At 41.9% G+C, this 26,215-nt stretch overlaps 1 protein-coding gene across 1 annotated transcript in view; it reads right to left on the reverse strand.

Annotated features, from left to right (window-relative positions):
- Positions 1-26,215, reverse strand: part of robo2 (roundabout, axon guidance receptor, homolog 2 (Drosophila)) — a 295,576-nt gene that overhangs the window by 159,437 nt on the left and 109,924 nt on the right. The window contains exon 2 of the mRNA XM_039789345.1: positions 577-903. Within this exon, the coding sequence (XP_039645279.1) occupies positions 577-903 (327 nt within the window). The remainder of the gene's footprint in view (positions 1-576; positions 904-26,215) is intronic.

Here is a 26,215-nt window from a genome sequence, read left to right on the forward strand (position 1 = left end):
AGACCCAGATCTACCACACCATCATGTCCCTCTCATACAGTTTGACAGTTGCTCTACGTCCAACTCAAAGGTCTGCAGACAACTTCAATCAAACTCCCTTGAGGTAAAAATATATCAAATGTATCTCAAGAGCATGGAGGAAAAACTCATTCTGTACAACTCATTATATTAACCAAACAATGGCACACATAGTGGGACCGCAATCAAGCGCATTTGTTCCTTTTAGAGCTACAGGAAATGATTACAGTGTTTGCACATAGAAAACACAGAAAGCAAGATGATGTCAAGTCTTTAAATAGTGTAATTTCAGCTGCCTCAAATAAAATGCTGTTTTGTTTACTGTCATCCCCTACAGTAAATAAAATGTAATTTTCCATTATGTAAATGGCAGATAAAAATGGATAATTGATAATGCCGAAAGGAAATGTTCAAATAGTATATCTTCATTATGTCATGCTGAATGTAAATCCAGTCTTTCCATCATCTGGAAACAGCGAGATCAAGACTTTTCTTCATTGAGCCAAATGAATGAAGAGGATAAATTAAGGAGAAAGAGGAGACAAAGTCCTGACTCACATGCTACTTCCAGCGAGGCGTTGCGGCTGACAGCTTCTCCCAGGTAGTTGCGGGCCACGCAGACATAGGCTCCCTCATCCGGCTTGCTCCGTCGTCCATGAACGATGCGAAGGAAGAAGAGGGAGCCACTGGGCAGCAGCATGCGGTGAGAACGGGGGTCATCTTTGTCCGTTTCCACCCGCTCTCCATCCTTGTACCACTCCACTGTCGGGGTTGGCCGCCCCTCCGCTTTACAGTTGAGAGTGGCGGGCTCCCCTTTGGAGACAATCAGGTCAGAGGGGTGCTCCACAATCCGGGGTGGGGAGTCCTCTTGGCGCAGACGGGATCCTGGAGGAAAAAGAAGAGAAGAGTAATTAATCATAAAAGAACAGCATACAGACTTTTAGCAATGTTTCAGTTTGACATTTTAATATAAAAAAAGCTCTCAAGTCAAAAGCCTCATCCATTAACATAACAGCCAGCAGGTACACTACTTGGAAAATAAAGAAAAGGTAGGAATTAAATTAATAAACTCAACTAAAAGTGGCAGATTAGCCTCATGATACCACAGAAGGAGCTACAGGATGTGACTCAGGTGCAGTGTTCATTTTATCAATGAAAACTATGACCAAAAATGTCTGTTGCCAACCTTGACAAAAAAAATACTATAAAAGAAATAATAACTACATAAATAGGAATATTTGGAAGCAAAACTATCAACTTCTGCTAAAATGTGACAAACTTTCATCAGAAGACTAAGACTGATATTCATTTGTAACCAGGTACCAAAATCAACATTGCTTGGGAGAAGGATATTTTCCTAAGCTTGGTGCCACCGCGAGCCAGACGTGGACAAGCAGTGGAAAATGGATGGATGACTCCAACTAATAGTTACTAAAGCTTGTCCTGGGTTAAATGCATGTCAAAAACATATATTAAACCCTTTAATCACCATTTCAAGCCGATCAAAAAGCAGCCATCTGCTCTCTCTACCCTATATGCAAGGGCTTGTGGGTAATTGGACCCATGGGTGAACAGTGAATGGAAGCATACAGTCAGCTTACATCCAAACTATACACACTCCAAAATTATATATTTGGCTTTCACTGGGGTGCAAACAAGTACAACTGTTGAGTCCACTGTTGTAGACGTGTGCATGTGATGGGAAAATCAATGCCTGGGTACAGACTAATGTCAAATGCTAATCCCCCACGGCTGAAAACCTTGGCCCACTTTTTTATTTATTAGGGCTTGCAGTGGGTGAGCTCTCGGAGTCTGGCAGCTAAGATAGTGGTCCCCAAGCCAGAGTGCTCTGTGTGTCTGTGACCAGGTCTTAACCATGGAGATAAGATGCTGTAGGCCACACATATGCATTTACATCACAGAGGCCCTGGGAACCATGGAACAGTCAAAGAGTTTGATCCAGCATCAAACAGTCAAAGACACAGTAAAGGGAATGGGGAATAATGCTAACTTTTCCAACAGCCCTTCCTTTATCCGCTTTCTTTTGAACCACATTCAATACCCCATCAATAACTCCGGCCAAATGTTAACCAGTCAGTGTTGTATTAAGTAGAGTGCCGGGCTCTTTGTCTTAGAATTAGTTGTTGCAGGTGTGCATGTGATTGAGCTGAGTTGATGACTGTGCCCTTCCCCGGGGCAGTGCAGTGGGGTAATAGGACGATGCCTGCTGCACAGAAGAGCAGTGTACCACATACGCCTTTGTGCTTATGTAAGGGCTAATTTCAACATGGGATGAAGGCAAAACAGTGGAGGTGCCAGCTCTTTGTTTGCCTGGGTTTGCACATGTTCCACTACCCCTAATACTGGAATATCTCAGGGGATACTGAGACTCGCTGTACCCTGGTCTGTTCTGCCCCAGAGTCTATGGGTAAAGGACAGGCACAGTTAGAAACCCACTGATCAGCACAAAATACACTTCAAAGACTCTGAGTGTGCACACACAAACATTTAAACACACACTCTGTGTAAATGTGCACTAGTCCACTATTTCTCCTAACAGGGATCAGGCATCAGACAGTGGCATATTGACCCCCTGAACAGGAGGTAGTCTGTTCTCTCTGCTTCCTAATTTGGGATAATTCCCTCCATTTCCCTGTCATTGATTAATGATCAGGCCTACTGTCTTTCTCTAAGTGGGGCCACAGCCAGGGGTTTGTAGTAGTAGGGGATCTAATCTCATTGGTATTATGTGACAGACTATAAATGTACTATTTGTTGTGGAACAAACCTACAGCATGCTGCTGGCAGTTTCTAACCAAATCTCTTTGACCAGTGGTAGGTAACAGTAACCTAGCAAGCAGTCAGTTTCCCTGTCAGCACAGGGGCAGAGGGGCAAGTTTGTATTCTGGCAGTAAGTGATCTAATAAATGAAGCAGTAATTAACACTTTGACATTGATAAATGGAGGGCAAGATAAAGGACGGACATGGAGACCCCCATCTCCCTCAGATAGAGTGTCAAATGCACATTTATTCTTATCTCATTGGAGCATCTGTTTCCCTCATAATCCACAGGCCCTGCGGTGACTTTACACTAAGGCCAATGCGCATGCACAGCACTAAACTGCGGTGACTCCATTCAATTTATATCAGTCTAATTTCTTTAAATCCAATTTGTATTCCAATCTACTGCCTTCTAATCACTTAAACCTTGAGTCTCCATCTGCTCTCCTCTTTCCGCTGGAAATGAAAACAGCAGATGCCTCTACAATTGTCCTTTCACTGCCAGAAAACGCTGAGCTGGGTGAAGAGAGGGCCAGACGTGACTGGTCAGTGTCCTTCCTGAGTAGAGGTAGTCAGGTGTAGAGCTAGAAAAGGTTAAAAGCACATCCATATGCCATGGAATATTTTTTAAAAGAGGCACATCAATCTCAATACTGGATGACCTCAACTCAAACGTTGCCAGTTGCTGAGCGAGCTTCACTTTCAAAAGTACAAACTAAAATGTTTGTGCCTTCATCTGTGTTGTGTAATGTGCCCTTATGTGGTTCCTATGTCCTAGTGATGCTGTCCATGAAGATCAAATAAAAAACCCTATGTATATCCCAACCGCCCTGCCATCAAGCCGAGCTCCTAACAGAAGTGAAAGTCAATTTTCAGCTTCCTATTGGGCCCTCTTTCTCACTCTCTTTACGGTAAATGGGCTTTCTGTTGCCCTTTTAATGTGATCATTGGTGCTGTGCAATCAAGTGCTCTCTGAGCTGAGGCGAGTGCACTTCACTGGGTCTCAGGGCACACGCTCCAATCAAAATGCTGTGTTTCCCCCTGTCTGCAATAACACCACCATTTCTTTTCACCACCGCTGTGCAGTCATCCTCTCCTGAAGGAAAGCAGGAACAAGAGAACAAACAAACAAGCACACAGACAAAGAATGAAATCAGAGAGGGATTACTGAACCAAAAGCTGATTCTCTTCTGCCTTTTCTGTCAGTCTACTTATGTCAGCTTCACTGCAATCGGATGCAATTTTGCAATGCAGCTATCCAAGAAATGAGGAGTTTTATGGCATTATAGCTCACTCTGTTGTGTTCTTCTATGTTCCAAATATCTCACTTTCCATGTATCATTGAAAATAACTAAAGACATAAAAGGTTTAACACCGTTAAACAATAATATGTTATATTTGTTATCATATCCAGCATAAAAACACCACTTTAACTGTCATAAACAGCTTCTTCTCTCCACTGACCACACACATAGCATGTCTCTTTTATATTATCTTTGCCACATATTTATTCATGTGTGCAACAGAAGGTCAGGCCTTTCATGATCTTTTTGTAATTATTTTTATTAGCTCCCAGGAGAAATTCTAGCCCACCAACCAAATCAATACCCACACCAGTCTCTGCCAGAGCATAAAAGGAAGGGCTCCCTAAAGAGATATTAGTTATTCTGCCAACAGACTTGTTCGCTGATCACAGGTAACCAACGGCAACCTCAGAGTAGGAAAAAAGTTCCAGTCACTGAGGCTCCATAAAACATCTAACATGAAAACCAAGGTCCAGGCCAAGACACAGTATCACTGTATTGTGGATACTGAAATGGTGGACACTTTTTTTTAGGCAGAAAGTGCTTAAACCCAGCGAACTGAGGGAATATTAAATTGTACTAAAAAAGTGAAAAAAAGAAAACCTCAAAGAAATGTGAAAATGAAGGAAATAATAATTAGCTCCATGTCCATTCTGAAATATATTCTCCTCCTATATTCTTCATATTCTTCTCCTGGCTCTCTCCACATCTCCTCAACGTTCCACTCCATCTCCTTCTTCATATCTCTGCCTCTGCCTCCCAATATCTCTCTGTCTCCTTCACTTGCTCCCTGTCTCCATCCTACCCTCGCTGTGAGGGTGACAGAGTCATATCCGTCATGTCATCAGAAGGGAAATGCGAGAGAGCGGCAGGGGGAAACTGGGGGTGGCGATAGAATGATGTTACTGGCCGTCCTCGCCTCTGCTCTGGCCTGCCGTGACACAGACAGCCTGTTCTGCACCCCAGATTAATCTTCTTTAGGCCGGGCTGTCATTGGCGTCACAGCACATGAGCTCCAGTGTACCCCAATACCAGGCATACAGCTCATCTCGGTGAGGTGTCACTAAAGACAACCTGCTGTATCTACTGAAGTCCATCCCAGCCCACTGGCTACAGCTAGCTGCTTAATACAGCCTGGAATATACAGCAAACCCTACACAGGGAAAATACAGACGTGGAAAATGAAGGGTGTTCACAGGTGCTGAGCAGATTCAACTTCTGTTCCAAGAGAAGGAAGGAGTTCAAGCTAGCAAGCTCACATGATGGGCTCTGTTCCACCTCAGTGCTCTGCATATTGCCCCCCCCCCTCCACCTCCTTTCTCTTGCTAAGATCTATACGCTGAAAGCCAACACAAGGGTAATTCTAGGAGTTGCTCTCGACCTCATCCATGCTTGCCTCCAACAAATATCAGATAGAATTCCACTCTGAGTGTATTTCGGGCAGTGATGTGGTGGGTTCGTATTGACTCTGCATCTGTGTATTTGCCCTCTCTCCCCCATGAAGATGGAATATATAAATAGATTACTGTGGGAAACAGAATATCTGATTTTGCTGCAGAGGGCTGATTCACATATCTTACATTTCAAGCAGTTTCCACCTTATTTTCCTCCCAAACTACTCTCATTCTGACTCCTCATTCTACTATCAGTAGCCATGAACTAAAAGGATTATGTTATCTTTATTTTCAGCAGATGGCCTGTCCCGGAAGAGCTGAGATTGCTGACTTAGAACAAGAGACTAAAAGGGGACGACAGTAAACTAATAGTTTAGCCTTCTTTATGGTAAAGTGCAATTTGTTGATAAGGGCACTGCTTGCTTTCTATATAAGGGATGATTAATGTAAGGAGTATAGCACCTCTGTGAGACTGTCAGGCCACTGGTAGGGACACTAAATTGTGTGATGCAGATTAAATGATTTCCGATGACATGGCCACTCAAGCATGTAGCTCGCTGCACCACCCCACCTTCTTTAGCTCTCTCTCTTCTCCTGCACATCCTTCTGAGCAGCCATGTTCTTGCCTGCATCTTCTTTTCACTATGGCAGCAGCCTTGATATTGAAGATGCGGGCTTGTGTGTGGAAAATTGTACAAATGATTCGAATCCCAGAACCAGTAGTAAAAATTTAAGAGGTGAATTTAATGATAATTTAAGTTAATGTCAACTACTGTAGAGGAGAGAGACTCTGGCAGTAGAGCACAAGTGTCTTTGGTTACTGTAATCTCTGTAAATGTACTATAAAATCAGAAAAAAGTGTTCTCAAGATGTGTGTGAGTGAGTGAGTGAGTGAGTGAGTGAGTGAGTGAGTGAGTGAGTGAGTGAGTGAGTGAGTGAGTGAGTGAGTGAGTGAGTGAGTGTCTGTGTGTGTTTATGTGTGTTTATGTGTGTGGTGTGCATGCAAATGTAGACACAGCTGGGCGCAAAATTTCACATCACCAATTCCCCCAATTCCTACTGAGGGAAGAGCAACGTAATGAATGGCATCAATTGATTCTCCCTCAAGCATTGTAATCTCTTTACCTGCACTGCTGAGCTGCCCCAGCAGGGCAAAATAAATAAGTGCTTTATTGCTTTAGAAATGAAGTCGAAGGGGGGGAAAGGATGGAGGAGAAGGCCTTCAGTCCATGATACACTGTGCTGAGAGATGAGTGGATAATTGGAGGTGTGCTGCGGGCACTGACCTGTAGTGGACATTTTGCAGTGTCCCTGCATGTCAATTAGGGCAGTCGCCACCTCCAGTCACTCCAGTGGTCTTTAGACCCCCGTGTGATGAACATAGAGAATAAGAGTTGTAGCCACAAACCATCGAAGTGATGGACTCAGAGAGCAGAGCAAGGTAATAAAATGGCCCTTATAGCTCACTGTTTGTGTTTTTTAAGGTGCAGTACACCAAGTCAAGATGAGAGTTATTAAAATTTCTATTCCATGGGACACTTCATCTGGTCTGGCTTAGGGTGACAAGGTCAAGAGTGCTAGCAGTAAGTGGATGAAGGACTCATTCAATTTACTCATGCTCATAAATCCATGCTAACACAAGAAAACAATGGGCTGTGATGGTTATTAATGGTGTTCACAAACTCATTCACACAATACACCCACTACATTTCATAATTCTACCACTGGCTGGGTGTTACTGGGCCTCTAAATGACAAATGCCTGTGAGCAGCCCTCCAGAAAAATCATCACCATCCTGGAAGTGGAGCTGAAGAGTTCAAACGTTCAAGGATGCGATTAAGGCTTTCTTCCTACCCGCCGCAATGGCTGTAACACTTTGGCTCGTGCCACGTTCCACACTGAGACTTCCACCACAAAGCCAGGCTCACCAGGAGCCATTATATACAGTAAATCAACTCCCCCCTGGTCCAGTAGCAGTGTGGTGCCATGTTTCTGCAGTAGGCAGGGACACAATAACAAAAACATACCCACAGCAGTGACATACAGTGATCAAATTATTATGTATGTATTCATATGATCGTATTCCAGAATGAGAATGCTGTTACATCAAGCTGCTTGGCCTGACAATATTTTTTTGCAACTGAACTGTGAACATGATTTTGCATATTACAGTATATAATAGCACATAACCACACTGATTACTCAACAAGGTTATTTAGAAATGCATTGCCAGGGATCCCTATGTCTTATTACCAAATTAGGACTTGTATAGCAGAGAGATCCCAAGGATAGTGACAGCACATCATTCGCAGTATATACTCAGGCAAAATAATAGTATTATACAGTATTTGCAATTCATAAAACACCTCTACATATCAACATATCGATGCTTACATGTTGGGCCAGCTTTGCAGTATTATAAATGTTGACATCCAGGGAGATATCAGTCTGTTCTCTCGTTTACACACTAAAACATTGGTTTGGCAAGTGATAGTGTAAAATTTGGAGTCTATGCACTGGGGATTAAATTTCCCAGTTAGTTACAGGGAAGAAAAGGCACCAAGCTGTCACGGATGGGTGATCCATAGACCAAGCCAGGGATGGAGATGGTGGAACGAGACACTTATTCACCGGCTCCACCACTCGGAGCCGCATTACAGCTGCTCTGGACAACTGCTGTGTGTGACGGATGTGTGCTCGAGTGTCATACTCTGGCTGTCCATCTTCACACATCTCACACTGAGAGACAGCTCATGCATTTTTAGCACCAGGCCTGACCTCATCTTCAAGACACTCAACTCAGGTACAACTGTCACACAAACTATTGACAATGAAGAACACAAAGCTATGCCAGCGACTGAAAACACTACAAGGAAAACAAGAAGGAATTTCATAATGACTAGACATATACCATAAACAGGTATATCCAATAAACAGGGATGTGAAATAATATAGTATGTGCCAAATGCTTTTCTCTTTATCTGTTCCTCTTGCAAACTAAATGCTCAGTGCAACCACAGTGCATTCATGTCTACCAGTATGCATTTGCATTGTGTGTGTGTGTGTGTGTGTGTGTGTGTGTGTGTGTGTGTGTGTGTGTGTGTGTGTGTGTGTGTGTGTGTGTGTGTATGTTCTTATATGTATAGTTATATATAGGGCTGTGCAATTAATCGAATTTTGATTGCAATTTAGATTTCGGCTGGATCCCAAAACCAATGCTGACGATCCCAAAACCAATGTAATCGAGAACTTTTTTTGATTTTGCACATTACATTTTGCCAGTAAACTATTATTTTGTCTTGTGTTTGGATTGACACAGATTTATGACACAAATTTATTTTGATCTAATTTAGTTTTGATTTTCTTTTAATTGTATTTTATTTATTGTTTTCAAAAAGATTGTGAAAGTGCACAGTTGAACTTTTTCGTCTTAATTATTTAATACTATTTCAACATTTTAATATATCTTTTATATTATTAATTTTAAGGGGAATTCAAAAAATGTATGTTAATGTTAAATTTAAAGGTGTTTTCACTGTTGATTTGTTTAACTGTTTCACTGTTTTTAAAGCTCAATAAATGCAACATCTTTTCAAAAGTCAAAAGTCAACGATAACCTGATTTCAATATTGATCAATTATGATTTTTCCATAATGGAGCAGCCTTACTTAGTCCTTTAGTTGTATGTACTTCTGTGAGTCATTCAACCTTGACATCCCTCGCTTCTATCTAAAGGTTGCTGCGAGACAGCCAACCAGAGGGCAGAGGGAGGGCATAACGGGATACAGAGTAATTAGACGCTTCCCCAAACACGACATTTTAGTGCAGCGTGCAACATGAAAACACTGATAAGGCAAACATGCTGTCTCTTCCAGCAGGTTTAAGGCATCGCAGGTTTCTGTTGTACTCAATCCTGACTTCCTGTCTGCATTTTGGCATGCTCTTAAGATAATCGAGTTTTGTGGAGATAAGAATGCTTGTCGCATCCACACTGCAACGGAGTAATCTGTCCTACACAGAGGCCGTTTGTATTGTAACCGCTGCCTGGGTATTTGCCAATTATCAATAAGGGTTCATTCACTATCAACTAATCATCAGGGATTATATAGCAGTAATTAGATCCACGTTTTCTGTCTGTTGGCCTGCCTCAAACCCTTAATCAAACCGCTATTTGGGAAACAAAATCAGTGAGAGAATGGAGCAAAGGATTATATATGTGTCTTGGGGCCCAGAGGGGTAAGCACAGGTGTGTATTCTGTAAGTACAGGTGTGTGAGACAGGTGAAGGCCCTGACTGCTTGCTTAACCTCATAGTCAGCATGCTCAATTCATCATATCACTCCTCCCCCATGCCTACCTCCACACACACACTCCTACTATGCTGCCATCACAGGTGTACAACAACCCCCTCAGTGTTTGAATTCCACCCTCATGAACAATGTCAACGACAGATAGTTTGTGTGTGTGTGTGTGTGTGTGTGTGTGTGTGTGTGTGTGTGTGTGTGTGTGTGTGTGTGTGTGTGCGTGTGCGTGTGTGCGTGCGTGAAAGAGAGAATGTGTCAACGAGATGGGTCTGAGAAAGTTTGGAAATATAAATCATGTGCGCAAAGATACTTATCCTTTACTGCCGCCTACCTGTTTGCATTAAACCTCCATCTCTCCTCATTGTAATCTCTCCCCCTCTTTCAGTCTTTGTTTCTCAAGGCAAAGGCATCAAGGCATTAGGCCTTTTTCTGCTCTGTAAATGTCAGGGGTATGCTTGGCTGAGGCTTAATAAAGCGGAGGTAAACAGGGAATAGTGGCATTACCTACCCTGCATTCTGCTGGTCTTACAGCAAAATCAGCCATGCGCATTGTCTGACGCTGACATTTTCTCTCGCGCATTTGCACTATGAAAATGTAAAGGCATTAACCAGTGTGATCCCAGAATTTAAAACATCTGTGAATCCATTTTATTTTTGAGTGATCATAGAGCAGCACTTTGGACTTAAAAGAAGTAGGGAGAGCTCAAAGTCTATTCTCTTCTATACTGATATAAATATCGTAGGAGTTGACAGGCCCTCGTCATTGGTCAAGTAACACTCACTCACAGTGAGTGAGTGAGTGAGTGAGTACTCATTCACTCATTCACTCCACTCAATCACAGACTCACACACACACACACACACACACACACACACACACACACACACACACACACACACGTGCTCACATCATTCTTTGTTCCTTCCTTTTATGATCACCACCTTTGTCTTTATTCTACTCTCATTTCTGATGTTAATCAGAGAATAAACAGAAGCGCACTTTGATGCAGAGGAAAGCGGCTTCCTCGGCAGTGATGAGACCGTGGGAGACAGTCAAGGGGATATTCCTCTAGATCTCAGATGAAGGTTCATCATTACAGCAGCCCTGTTCCAGCAAATGAACCTCAATTACAATAACGCTGCCTAAACGCTGCCAACTCAAGCAGAACAATCACATTTGGAGCGAGACATTGCAATGGCTCTTACACAATGACCTCAGCCTGCCTCATCATTCACCTAGACTATTTTAATCTGGGCCTACTTTCCATTATAGGGCAGTACTTTAAACCTCTCTCATTCAATCATGGCCATCAACAGAGTTGTTAGTCTCCAGGGCGCTTTGGTAATAACGCCTCATCCTCGCCGTTTGCCTTTAAAAGATTGTGTTGTTAAACAACTCTTCTCTCAATATTCGTATTTGATTACACTCGTTGTGTCTCTCCCTCCCCTCCCTTCCTTAACGCATACACAACCACTCTCTGGCTTTGAGTTTCTCTTGACTCAGCATTACTTAAACCACAGCCCTGCTGGCGGATAGAGAGCTTTGCACTGTCTAGACCACCAAAGACACCAAGAGGCCGTCTCCACAGCCTCTTTAAGACAGATTTAAGTTGAACCGTATTTCAGCACCTCTCAGTGTGTCACCCAGAAAGGACGTGATGTCACCAGCTCCTACATCAGACACAAGCATGCAGGAGGTCTCAGAATAGCAAAAGGTCAGGAGTGCATGTCCTCTATGCAAAGCACGTTCTAATCCAGCTTCAAAAAGCAGCATGGTGGAGTTTAAGAGATAACCAGGCAGCTGCTGACCAGTGAATTCCTGGAAATATCTTCTACTGCAATCAATCTGATTCTTTATAAAAGTGTGCTCATCCTGTTTTCACATGCACAATCTCTTCCAACCCTGGCAACCACACCCAACACACTGTTTCTCCCTCTATTATCTCTCCATCTCACCTTTTCTCTCCTCTCCTACACACTAGCAGTATTAATCACAGCACACTAAACAGTGACTGACGCCATTCACAAGGCCTGGCTTTGTTGGCAATGCTGCCCAGTGAATACAACTCCAGACCTTTTTGTCTGCCTAAGTGGACTCTTAGAGGAAGCTCCTCCCTCTCCAAGGACCCTCAGATTACCTCTGAAAAGGGCTTGGTGATGGGTGAGTTTTGCTGAGGTGGATGGGGGGGGGAGAGCAAGGAAGAGGGGGGAGGAGGGTGACAGGCAAATGATTGGGAAGATCCACTGCTCCCGGGGAGAGGTGCACCCTCTCCCTCTGGACAGCTAGCAATGCCATCAGCCACTGCTTAGCAACCAGTGGGTATGCCTGAACAGAGTGAAAGACACACCAAAAAAGGTAAAAGAAAGAAAAAAGATTTAAATCCCAGCAGAAAGGGGACTTGATTTGCTGACTATAGAAGGCAGGAGAAGCAAAACACGCAGCTGGGAAGAACAAAAGCGGGAGTTGACAGGTGAAAGAAAAGAAAAATGGGGCCTTGCCGGCACTTGCATTCAGCGACAACAAAAAAACTTGGCTTTACTGCCAAATTGTACAAACAATACAAAGCAAACACATGTGTAAATCATCACTCACAACATATTGCTGATATAATGTCCCAGTGTGTGACCAGTCAGGAGCATGAGTCCCTCATTCTATGATCATGAGCCTCACTTTGTCTACGCAGGTGTGTGTGTGTGCGTGTGAGACAACTGCGTGTGAAAAGGTGTGCCCAATTCAAAAGTCGCACTAAAATTCAATCAGACTTCAGGTTTGTGCATTTTAAAAGTAATAGATCTTAATCCCTCCCATCATTCCAGCAGTCACAGGTTGGACCAATCCCAACCACCATTTCCGTCACCTCAGCCCTCCTATTTTGAAGATTGATGCGAGTCATCACATTAACTCTGCAGTCCAGGCTGTTTTAATTCCCCCATTAAACCAGTTCTCTCGTAGGCCAGTGAATCCCAAGAAACCTTGTAAAATCGTAAAAAAGAAAAGAAAAAGATGCTGATTTAGCAGTCAGTGGCATATAGGACGAAGAGGGCTTAAGCTTTTGGCTGCAGAAATTAAACAGTATCAATCTCATTTGCATCACTATTAAAGTTTAATCAAACAAATGGGAATAATAAACTGGGGCACTGTCCCAGCTTGGATTTAAGCCGGCTTACACTATGGTGCACAATCGCAGCATTGAAATCCTAAAGCCAAATGACCACAGCAGTACCATCCACTACAGTGCAGGGGCAGGCTGATCACCTCCAAGCCAGTGCAACTCCCACCCAAAGGTCTCAACTGCTTTCTGTTGTGTCAGACTACTTTATCTTTTATTTGTAGCATTTGAATATATAATGATATTTGGGATTTGTTTGTCATTATTTATTTTTTTAAATGTATTTATTATTTATTAAAAATAATTAAAAATAATGTTCTAAGTGGGCTTTTGTGTCATAATATATGCATACTATAAAATAATATTTACTTATTTAAAATACTACTGCTGTATTACTACTATCTGTTGCATAATAAATTCATCTCTGCCCTAATTTTAACCTCCTGAGAAGGGATGAGCTGCATTGAATGAAAGGGTTCTCGGTTTGCCTATATATTAATTGGAGTTTTATGAATGAAAAAAAAAAAAAAGTGCAATGGAAAATATTTGCTGCGATGATATACATCAATACATTTAAATCCAAACTCCATAAGGTCATTCTAGTTATCAACAGATAGCTAAACTGTATTACAGACTTCAGTCTTTTAATAATCCAAACTCAGTGAATCAATGAAGCGATGTTTTGTCTTCCTGCCAACCAGGTTCCAACAACATAACTGTACAACATTTCTTTTTGAAATTGAAAACTGGGTAAAAATGACGGGTGGAGCGCCAGGGTGTAAGGGCAGTGTCCGGCGATGTCTGTGCAAAACAGAACTGAATATTAATATACCATTAAGAAGAAGTGTTGCACAACAACACGTTAGGCAACTTACCATCAACTTGAAAATACAGTAATCCGCCAACAAGGATGAACGCTAGCGGACCCATACTAGCATATTAAACATCCACGGCGGGCGCACAAAACCTCGAATTCACTGCAGGAAAAATATGTCCGAAATGACAGGCAAGTCTACTCCGTGTTTCTGGGAGTTATGGAGAGGTCCTAGTTACTGACAAAAGCCAGTTTCAATGTCCAAAAAATCCATCTCCCAGTAGGTCACCCGGAGCTGCTCGGGGTGTTCATATCCACCAAACTCTCAGCCTGTGAGTATGATCCTGTCCCCGCTTGCCCCGCCAGTTCATCCGCAATATCTGCTAATTCTCCGAGAGGACCTGCTACACAAGCTGAGAGAGAAATATAGGCTACAGTTAAGTCCACGCTGGAAAACAGACGCAGGCTGGGCACTTCTCCGCAGGTCCTTGGTTCCTCAGGACGCGTCTCTGGCACCTTTCAAATCTTCAGCGATGTCTCCCCAGTCCAACACATGGCTCGGCTGAGACTCTGACTGGAAACCAGACCCTCAACTCTCATGCATTCCCCAAAAGTTGTGTTATTACAACGGGAACCAGCTCCCAAAAGACCCATGTGCTTAGCCTGGGGGGGGAAAAAGCGCTTTAATTGTACAGTCGTACTACAAGTCAGTTCAACATCCTCCTTCTCTCTCTGCTGTTTGATTCCAACAGCGCTGCCGCTAGGAGCGCACCAGGCACCACGCCGGAACAGCCCGCAGCGCACCACACAGCACACACGGACCGGTCACACCGGGAAGACAGCAGCGACAAGGGAAGAGAGGAGTAGACTGAGAGGAAGGAAAAGCTCAGGAGACCTGGGCTCTCAGTCCAAATCTGTTTGTAGTTATGTGACGAAATGAAGACTAGACGAGTGACCCTTTTTACTACTGTAAGATAACAGAGATGTCGAGATGTGCTGGAGTGGAGGATAAAGCCACACAAACTCTGTTTATGCACATAGGACTGTTTACCTGAGTGTAGCCTACATATCATTTATAGCAAATGCATTATTTGCCACACAATATGAGCACTTCACTGATTCTTATCTGAAAATATCCAGATAGTTTAACCACCTACTTACTGCAATATTAGTGGGGAATTGTATAGAAAAAAAGAGGCAACAGGTAGCATAATGTCATAACTAGCTTTTTATAAATAAATCTAGTTTTTTTTTTTAATAATGCAGATGGTATGATTACGAATGTCATTTACAATTTCAGAATATGTGGAAACAACTAATCAATAGACTCCATTTCTGTTTAGGCATATTAAAGATGTGATAAAGATGTTGAATAATACATGGATGTTAATGTCTTGAGATATTGAAGCAGAATCGTAAATATGATCTCTGTCAGAAATCAATGACTGATTGACCGAGCCCCTGCTAGAGAGGAGGCGAGAAGCGGCCTCTCTGCATACATATGTCTTTTTCAGGGCAAAGTGTGCAGACAAAGACAGAATACAGCAAGCACACAAGATAATTACTACAATCCAATTTTTAATCATGGACAAATTCAGGTAGTATGACTTGGCACAGGTCCCAAGATATGTTGCGGTTCAGAGATAGAGGGGGGTCGTGTTTGGGGTCTGCACTACTGCCCAGCAACGCTCTTCATGTTGTCTCAGCGGTTTATTATACAGTGAGCTATGAGCTGTGAGCTCCCCCTACTGGTGTCAGTTATAGCAATCTTCTGGCCACCAGGCTCTTTTCACACTGCCCTATCAAGTAGTATAACAAGAGGAGACAGCCCATGTAGCCCTAACAGCACCATTTCTTAAGCAACGTGATTGATCACATGTTGCTTTTCAGCAGTAGAATTAAGCAGATTTGATTTAAAAAACACCAGAAGAGTTAAAAAAAAGAAAAAAGCTGGTATATGTTACAGCAGAAATTAAATAATTAGGCTACTACTGTTTTTTCTTTCTCCACAGACCACAGCAAATTGGTTTATTATTTTATCCAAATAACTTACACAATACAAACTCTGTGGTTGAGTGAAACATTAGAAGAGATGTAAGATTAATCTAACAGGTTAGCCCCTTTGTTTTTACCTTTTTTGTTTTAACAACCTAAAAGGCTTGGATTTCCCATTTTATGATTTACATCAACGTCAGCCATAGAACAAAGCCCTCACAACTCATAGTATGTTCCCTGAAGGTGTCTGTGAAAACCATACTCTCCCGATAAAAAATACAGAGACTAACACCATGACAGGATGGCTTTGGCAAAGGGAACCACTTCTATTGCCTTTAATAATAGCTTTGACTGCTCATGGTTTTTTTTTTCTTCCGTTTGTTTGTCAAGCTGCATGTTCAAGCTTGCCCTATGAAGGCCTTACTGGGAACTGCAACATGTTGTACGTTTACTAGCTTGCTCCCATTGCAGGCAGCGCTGTCAGCTGGCCAGACACAGTGATTTATCTTCATATTTTAATATGTTTGTGAGCTGCATGCAAATGCTGTCTTCTCAGTGTCTCCACAGTGTCCTAGATTCTACCAGATGCGTGCAACCACACACACACTCACACACACACACACACACACACACACACACAGCTAAACAGAAATTTATTGTGTCATCAGTGTTGCCGACGGTTCAAGGAGAAAAAAAAGAGAATTGAAGAAAGGTAATTTACTAAGAAGAAAAGCATGCTTCAAACGTAAACAATGGAGTGCATGGCTTCATTGATGGAAAAAGTAAGTTGAATGTATTTCTCTCTCAAGCACTGCCTTTTATTCCCTATTTTCAATCACTGTATCTGTAGCGGAGGTAGTGATATTCCCCGGGTTTCTAAATATCAGCTGAAAGTGGATTTATATCAATTAAACTGGAGGCTGTGTTTACTCAGGGCAAGGCATGTTACATCAAAATGAGATGATGGGGCAAAGCCATGGACGGGTAACTCCTGGACACTATAATATGAGCTAATGCTTCATTCCACTGTTGGGAGATCCTTTATTAGGTTGGAGTTCATATTACCAACAAACAGGGTTTTCTGGGTTGATTAGTTTTTTACATTTTAAAAGAGCATGCAAATGAGGTGTAACCACACACAAATAAGTGTGACGTCACTGAGGGGAAAGCAAAGCAAGAGCGGTGGTTTAGAACGGCTGCATCAACAACACAGATGAAATCAAAGATATTAAAAACATGGAAAATAACACAGTCTTGCATGCAATTATGCTGCCCCCCCTTTGTTTCCATTACCGCAAAGACAATTTGAGTTTACGACCAGATGCTGAAATAGATCATTTGTTTTAACCTAAACTAACCATGCCACAATTACTGTCACATTTTTGTGCAATTTTGTGTTTTTAACTGAATCTAAACTAATTATCAATCAGACAATTTCCCATTATTGTCCTCAGAACATCTGCTCATTGATGGAGCCTGGGTGGAGCCATTCATAAGAATGGTTGTCTAGCGTGACTCACATCCATCCTCGTCCACTTCTCGACTGACATGCCTTTAATCGGTCAAGTTGAATCACAAAGACTTTAGTGTCAAAATTACATTCAATATTTTTTTCTATTAATATAAGACACAATATAGCTGCTTGCTATAAGAAAGATACACTTTAAAAAGTAAGTTTATTAACAATTGATGTGATCGCTTTAAAATCTGAAGTGCTGCACCCTTTAATTACAGCATCCTCCAATTGTTCTTGTAAATGATTAAGGCTCTTTTATCCAGTGGCCCAGTTTATACTAAAGCAATGTGAACATAAAATGCTGCAGTGTTGTTGTTGTTGTTGTTGTTGTTTTTTTGCAGAATTAAGCACAGCTGAAGATCAATAGGGGGTTCCCAAATGGAGAGTGTGATATCTGTGAGACAATCAGGAGCGTGTACAACAGCAGCACCCGCTCTGGGGGTTTGGAGACACATTCCAGCAGAGACATTTTCTGCATTTTAATTGCTTGTAACTAAGGTGCAATTCAAATGCAAACTATGAATCAAACGCAGACAGTGACAGAATGTGTAGTTAGAGCAAAGCTGCATCTGTCTGTATGTATGTGTGTGTCTGGGGGAGAAAGAGGAAAGTGTTTTTAATTGTGTGCCAGGTCAGAGGTTCAGGTAGCAACATCACTCATGATCAGATCAGAGTGGTATTTGGGGAGCTCTTAGCTGGATATCTTTCATGGCTGAGTATCCCCTTACTGGGTTTGGGTTCTCTGTATGGGGATGATTAGGAGCTGGAGGTGGGGAAGGCAGTGTGTGTGGGGAAGATGTGTGGAGGGGTGATTAATGTAGATGTCAGTAGCGGCCCTCCCTCCTCTGCTCCCTCCCCAGCATCCGTAATGACACCTGGGGAAGGCAGAATGGGTATACCTGCAGCCCAGGCTCCCTCAGCAGGGCATGATTCTTCCCCATGATCCTCCTCTGTCAGCAGTCCTGTCACTGGGCTCGGATCAGGACCTTATTAATGGGCCTCTATGTCAAACACAGATATTAAGCTGTGCTCTGCTCCGCACTATCCTCGGCAATAACACCCACACAGGCACACACACTGACACGATTATTTCTACACAATACAGTGCACACACACACACACACACACACACACACACACACACACAGCCCACTCATAAACACATCACTATATGTGCATTAACATTCGTTGAAATATTACTTATTTAGCACATTTTACAGATTCAGTTTCAGCATGACATAGAGTCCATCGATCTGTTAGAGATCTCTGGTTCTCTTCCCTACTTCCACTCTTTAATACACACAAAGCCAATATTACATTATGCTGAAAAAGTGACAAACCCCTCACTACGATGCATTGTTCAACAATGCAAATCTCTCCACTCCAGGTTATATGGCTACAGAGTAAAGTCTGTGGCATGCTGAACACGGATAGACCCAAAGTGCTGGCAGAGTGCCTCGGCAGCTAGGACTGCTTTTGCTATTTAGGCTTGTGGCTTTAATATGATGCATAGAACAGGGAAACATATATAAGAGCCCAAGTTTTGGAGACAAAATACAGCAGACCTGGGTTTATTCAGGGCAATAAAACATTTCATGGATGTCAGCGGGACACATGTTAAATTGTGTACTCTATGATACTCCCTTGGAGGGGCTGAAGGAGGAGGCTGGACAGATGGAGGAAGAATGGTGGACACGACACCTGAGCTCGATGTGGAGAGAGGCTTCCATCAGCAGGACATAAACTCTGTATGTAATACATCGCCCCGTCTTCCTCTGATTCACTCAAAGGTACAGGAAGTGAGATAGGGCCACCCTATCAAATGTTGCAAAACTGGGGATTACAGTTTAGGAATTCTTGCTTGTCCTGTTCTCTCTCACATTCTTGTTGAGTGAAGTATCAAATAAACTAGCTATAAATATGTGACATTGTTTGCAAATGTAAGTGAACATAAAGCAACTTTGAGGCAATTACATGGGACAGAGTAGAGGTTTGTAATTTCTAGATGAAAACCCCATGAAAGTGCCCATATTATGAAAAAAAAATCACTTTTTCTGGGATTCGGGGTGTTATTTTTTGTCTCTGGTGCTTCCAAAACCATTCATGCTGTTCTGAGTGAGATACGGTTTCTGAATGTGTCCTGCCTTCAGTCTCCGGGGGAGCTGGTCAAAATCTGCAGAGCTTTCTACGTCACTAGCCGAGACTAGCCGAGCTAGCGCTAGCAGGCTAGCTCGTTCTCAATGGCAAAACACTGCTATAACACACACTAGTTCACCCTAATCTACAAAAGAACCACTTCCATGTCCCTGTTCTGCAGGTATTCCACACTAAATTGGAAGTGCGCCCTCGTTTAGAAGAAGTCTTCCGGCTAATCCTGCCTTGTACTGACCAAAGTTGTTTAAACAGCTAGCTAGCTGATATTATCCTTACCTAGCTACTGCGCAGGTGCAACTGCCAACAAAGATGGAACAGAAGTGCGATGTCTCACTCTGTAGCTAAAACAGAGACCTGAACACAGGGTGAAAAGAGGAGCTGCAGCAATGTGCAGTACAACAAAAATATGGTGTTTTTTGAAAATTAAACCATGTAAACCTATTCTGGTAAAACCTCTAAATACAATTATGAACCTGAAAATGAGCATAATATGAGCACTTTAAAGCCCCTGAAAACGTAATCTGAAAATCTTGTATATTTCTCTATTAAATACCCACGACTAAATAAGCAGCAATCAAAGTTAAAGTTAGGAGAAGAAAATCATCCATAGATATTTTTTATAAAGTTAAACACTTTTCATTACGACTTTGTAGGTGCGGTTCGATCAGATTTGATTGACATAAGCAAATAACAAACAATTCATTACATTGTAATTCAAATGTTGTTTTACTCTGATTGGTGTGCAGAAATACATGACATCAGCTTTCTTTTTTTTTAACTAAGCCCTGCCCACATGTGAAATAACCACACTAACTTTGCCCAAGATGTGATATTCACGTAAGATGCCATCATGTGTTTTCACGGGTTAATCGTGAGGATTTTCTTTCTCTTTAGCAATATTTCATCAAAATTTAGAACGGTATGACGCTGCAGTAAAAGAAAATAGACTGTGAAACAACCTATCCGTGCGGCTCCAATGACGGAACAAAACAAATATTCGATCGTAGAAGACAGACTTTTATATTTAGTCCTGTACACAGGTGGTAACATCAGCATTCTTTCCCTGAAAAGATCAGTTCACAGACAAACTCACAAATGTCAAAAAAAAATATGTAAAGTATACTATGAGATGGGTTCAGTTGTAGGGAATCCAAAGTAAACTTTACAGATGATCTGTCTCCTTCCTCCATGTTTTCTATTTTATGTCAACCTTTCTTTTCCTCCCACTCTTATTAGATATTCCAGCCCACTTCTTCAACCACATTCCTGTCATTTATGGAATTTCCCTGTCTAGGTGAAAAACAGCCCACTCCCAGGGTCCTGAGAGCTGCAGCTAATTAGCTGGCCTACTTTTTCCTAAACGTAGCCGCTTAATCTTTCTCCTGTACAAACTCCTCACAACTGTCATCCTCCACCTAGGGCAGACCTTGATAACAGGGTGCTAGTCATCGTCATAACAGAACAGGGTAAACAGTTTGGTCCAGTGAGCGATGGGCAGCAGCCGCCAGTGAGTGAGAAGTGAATACTTCAACTGTGAAGAATCGGAAAGGAGGGAGTGAGAGGAAGGGAGCTTCTCAAGTATCTCTCCAACCTCATTATCAGTGAGGACATTGTCCTTCCTGTCTCCAGTCCTCCTCCTCAGACACACAGCTATGGACATCATTAGCAAAGCTCTGAGCAGCTCTGTATCCTCTGAAATCCCTTCGTCCTGCACAACCAGACTACACAGACTGATAAGACTGGCTTCATGTTTGGCATGTGGAAACCCACAGTGTCAAATCTTTATACAACAGTCCCTGCTAAAATGGGAAGTTATTTATCTTCATTATCTCTGCATGAAATTCTGAAAAAGGCACAGTTGGTCTCATAAACACCCAAGTAACCCAATCAAATGGATTTATTTAAGCTATCAACATCATGTATTCATAGTCATTTCCTTCTCCCTCATTAAAAACATTATTGCAAAGAATTGCCAAATTCTCCCCAAGACTTGGCATGAGCATCCTTAATCAAGGCACACACATTTATGAGTCTTGTTGGAAAGAATAAACTTTACAAGACAGTTAGCACAACACATTTAAATGTCTGAGACGCATTGTGTAATCACAAAAAACACTATTAACCTGTTGAGTTTCTCACATAATTTAATCCATGTAAAAGACCATATATGCAGTGTATATTTCCAATTATAGTGTTTATTTTGGCTAGCAATTAAATAAATAGCTATGCTTTAAATTAGAGGAGAATGAGATTAGATTGGAAAGGGTCTCCCAACAGTTGGTATCGTTGATGACTGGTAGCACTATCTCCCATGCCAGCATTGTCAGACTTACATTAGCACATATGTGCTAGTATATACAACATGTACATTCTCTGTCCTATCTAAAATTGATTCGTTTGACATATTGTGTTTAATTAAATCTGCATTACTGCTCCCAAACCGTGTGTGTTAATATATTAGGCTATAATACTATAAATAAATGAATATGTCCATTACCAAAGAAGATTTTTACTTCTAGAATGCCAGCTATTACTGTTCAATATCACTGCGACATCTTCCACTCCTTTGTATTAGCTGCTGTAAGTATTGTGTATTCTTTGTTAGAGGAAGCAGAGTGGCTGTGGGCATGAACTAAGACTTTAATTAAACCTCCTTCTGTAGTGGTGGCATGTGATCAATAAACAGTATTTAAGGATTGCTAGACTATCCAATTGCTGGAAGTCATGCAATTTATTTTCCGTGCTAGCAGGTAGCAAATGTAAAGCAGTGGAAATAACATTACACCGCAAGCATAGATTCAAGTATTCATCAGGAAGAAAATAAGACATTATTTGGTCATAGTCTCCACTGATTTCTACTATATTCCTTCTACTTCTTTATAACACCAATTTGTATTCACTATACAGTATATGTGTCTGTCATACTTATAATGAAATATATAGTTTAATGTTTACTTTATCTTAGTACTCAACCCAGTATGCCGGAGTGTAACTTTGAACATTCAGCATTATAATGTACTTATTGCAGCTGAAGCCCATTTTCAGGGAATAGGAATGTGTAGTTAAAAAAACTCAGCTTTTATCTGCTAAAAGGCCGTTTCTTTTTTGCACAAATTGAAGATTACACTCAAAATATATACCCCATTACACTCTCAACTATGCACTCACTTTTGGAACACAGCCCAGAATTAAAACTGCTCCTCTCAACGTCTCTCCCGTCTCTATGAAGCCTTTTTAATCTCCCTGTCCCCTCTGTACACTAAACTGGCTGTAATCATGACTGGAAAAACAATATTACCCCCTCACGTCCTTTAAATTGTCTGCTTTGCTCCTCACCTTCAGTCAGCTGTTTGGAGGGGGAAAACATTCATCTCAATATTCGGATTTGGTAACCCTGTGGCCTGGGACAATTTCAACATCTGTTGTCTCTTATTGCCAGAAACTAAAATGTGTTGCACACTTTGGTCTGCAATGTTGTCCACTACCCAGGATGACTTGCTATGGTTGTGAATGAAGATAAATACTCACAATGTAGCAGCAAGTTTACTTGATCACATATATAAGCAATCTTCTACATAAGTTTACCAAAGCAGCTCGACTATGTATTGTTATGAAATGACAAAACCAAATTTTAGTCTCTAAAGCAGCTGCTTACATTTGGCTCTCACATATCAATACCTTTTGGACAGATTGTAATCACTGTACTGGATAAAACACATAGACTCCACTTAAACAGACAGCCCGGCCCCTGTATGCTGAGTGCTATCGACAGAATCAATTGAAGGCAGCGCTCATCAGAGGTTCAAACTCAATTGTCCCCCAAAATGGAAAGTGATTTAGAGCCTGAGGTCATAGTCGCTCCCAAATGACACATTAGGGCACCCCTTCCACATGCTCGACCAGGGACACCATGACCCTTTTGGGGGAGAAAAATATCCAGACACGGGGGGACCCTGGGGCACCAAACTGCCATAAATGCCTCAATGTCACCAATCTGAGCTGAGTGATGGTCTGACACAGATGACGCTGGACACGACAGTGCTGGCCCATAATTAATTTTAGGCATGAACTTGCACACACATGAACAGAAACACAACACATGCCTACAAGCGGCAGGTGATGACATTTAAAAGGTACAATATGTGATATTTTTGCATTAAAATGTTTAAAAATGACTATTCCTATGTTATATACGTTGTTGAGCTGTGTACTTACATACGTACATTATCCCAAATGCTTCCAACAATGTTTAAACCCAGAGAAATCTGTAATTTTATTTCAATGACACGGAACACAGTACGTTTAAGGAAGGCAAAAAGCTACTCTAGTAAAGGCTCAGAATGTACTGTATGTTGAAGCACCTTACTGAAGGAGAGATTGATTTCATTTGTAAATGACTGTTGAGTTGTTACATGACAAGAGGCTGCAGCTCAGCTGTATCATTCTGCTAAGCTCCCCTCAAATCACTGATCTGGTGATAAAACAATGGAGGTATGTAAGTGGATTCCACCGGGTGTAAGTGGATTTCACAGCGAGCAAGTTACCACAGCCACTCCTAACCTGTGACCTCTTTCTGTGTTTGCTAACTGTCTCCCACAAATAATTCTAACCCCCCTTGGCTGAATGAATTACACAGACAGTATGGATCGTCAGAGTCTCTTCAGGCCCTAATGAAACTGGGCTCGTGCATCTGACATTTCCATCCCCCAGGGCCAAGCCTCGCACGGCCGCAGCCTCGTACCCTGGCCTTGCCACTTCACACTAATTGCTACCTCATAAGCAAGCACCACAGCAACAAATCCAGTTAACGACAGTGGCATATTGATCGCTGGCAGGCAGGCAGCACCCCTGTCCCTAGGTAAGGGAGGAGGGGCACTGTGGCTTTTACAACCTGAGGGATGGCCTGCACCCAATAAAGAGCACGTCCCTGTGACAAAATAAAAACCAAAAGAGGGTCAGAGTGATACAATTACCGCTCTGCAGCTCTGACCCTAACTGTAGGTGAACAATAGACTGCAGGATGGCAGTGGGAGCGGGGGGCAGAGAAGAGTGGGCCCTCATTATAGAGGTAGGCCACGAGACCTGTTCAATTTGCTCCATAAATGAGCACTGAAGAAGCACTTTCGCGCTGTCCCAACAGAGCCATTACAGGCCTAGTCTGAACACAGAAGAAGATTTTGCAGCATGCCTAAAATACAGCCGGCAGCAGTGGGACATTAGGCCAAACAGATCTGAAAGCTATGAATACACGACGGCTGTTCAAATAGCAGCCTATAAATCCATGATGTCACCAATACAGTATTGCTGCATCGGTACTTAAAATGTTTTATGGTTACATGACGCGCTAATCATAATTTCACTTTATGTATGGTGTTTTATTGTATTTTAAATATTGTAAACAACTCAACATGGTATACAACATGTGCTGACTGGTACTGCTGAACTCTGGGTGTTTTATGCAGCAAACAGGGTGCCTAATTGGAAAGGAAACAAAGCATATTAGTCAAACTACTCATTTACATACTAAAATGGCACGGAGAAAAGGCAATGCTGCATTTTCTTCTTATTTATCTGTGAGAGTACAGTAAAAGGTGATAGAATGAGGCCAAACAATGGGAGGCTTAGTGAGACTGCGTTTCTGCTTAAATCTTACATCCATCAAAGATGTTATTTTTCACAGATACTCTATATCTGAGGAGCTGGTAAACATCAAAGTTGTAAGCAATCATCAAGAGCATTGTGACACATTCCATAAATCGGTTTTAATGCAGCACTAAATTACTGTTTTCCATTGCCTTTGTTGTCTAATCTGGCTTACTTTCAACCCACACTGTATCATGCAGTCTCTTCCTCCAAGAATAGCTCTTTCTTCAGTTCTAAGCTGCTGCTACAACAGACAGTAGATGTCCACTCTCTCTTTTATGCCAGCCACATTACAAATTCTGCCTTAAACGTTTGTTCTACTTACTACAGTGACTGAATCCACAGTTTACTAAACATGTGTATATTCACATTTCCATCAGCTGCCGATCTCTCACATCAGACTGCAGTAGAAGGTGTTCAGTAAAGACACAGCAGTGTATCCACCATTGTTTCTGGCTCCTTCTGCTTTAAACTGTCCAGCAGGTGTAGGTTGAATCTGTTCATAATGTGACCTTTATATACACAGCAATTACTAAATTATACGTTTATTATTGTCTTTATCAATGAATAAAAATTAGTTACTGGGTCTCAATTGACATATGTGAACAGATTGTGTGAGCAGTGCAAAGTAAATTAGTACTAGAGGAAGAGTGGAGAACATACAGTACATCTGGTTTTACCACAAAACTACAAGATGGTCACATCTGGACTAATAAAATTAGATGCTGATTCCTGTGGATAACTCTCTGATGTTACAACATAAACCAGACTCGGCACCATTTGGTTTCTGGCAGCGTCTCTCTGTGAAACAACTTGCCCCTCCCTTCACAGTGTTGACCCACAACAAGTCTCCACTGCTATGGCACAAGCCCTTCTGAGCTGCCCACTGATTATCATATATCATTTTCACCTTTTCGTAAACGAGCTGAAATATTTGTGCAACATTTGGATGGAATCATTTCATTCAGCAACTGCTTAGGCACATTGCTATGGTTTATCAGGAACCTTCAGCAGCAACACCTCGTGTAATTAGTCAAAACGGCAAATCTTGCCGAAAGGTGACACGTTTGTAGCTATGGTGTGTTTTTTTTATCTGTTCATACACATATTTATCATTACATATATTTGTGTTTGGGTTAATGTAATGCACTAGCTTGGCACATTGATGCATCTCTTTCCTTG

Source organism: Perca fluviatilis, chromosome 2, assembly GCF_010015445.1.
Source record: "Perca fluviatilis chromosome 2, GENO_Pfluv_1.0, whole genome shotgun sequence".
Taxonomy (NCBI): domain Eukaryota; kingdom Metazoa; phylum Chordata; class Actinopteri; order Perciformes; family Percidae; genus Perca; species Perca fluviatilis.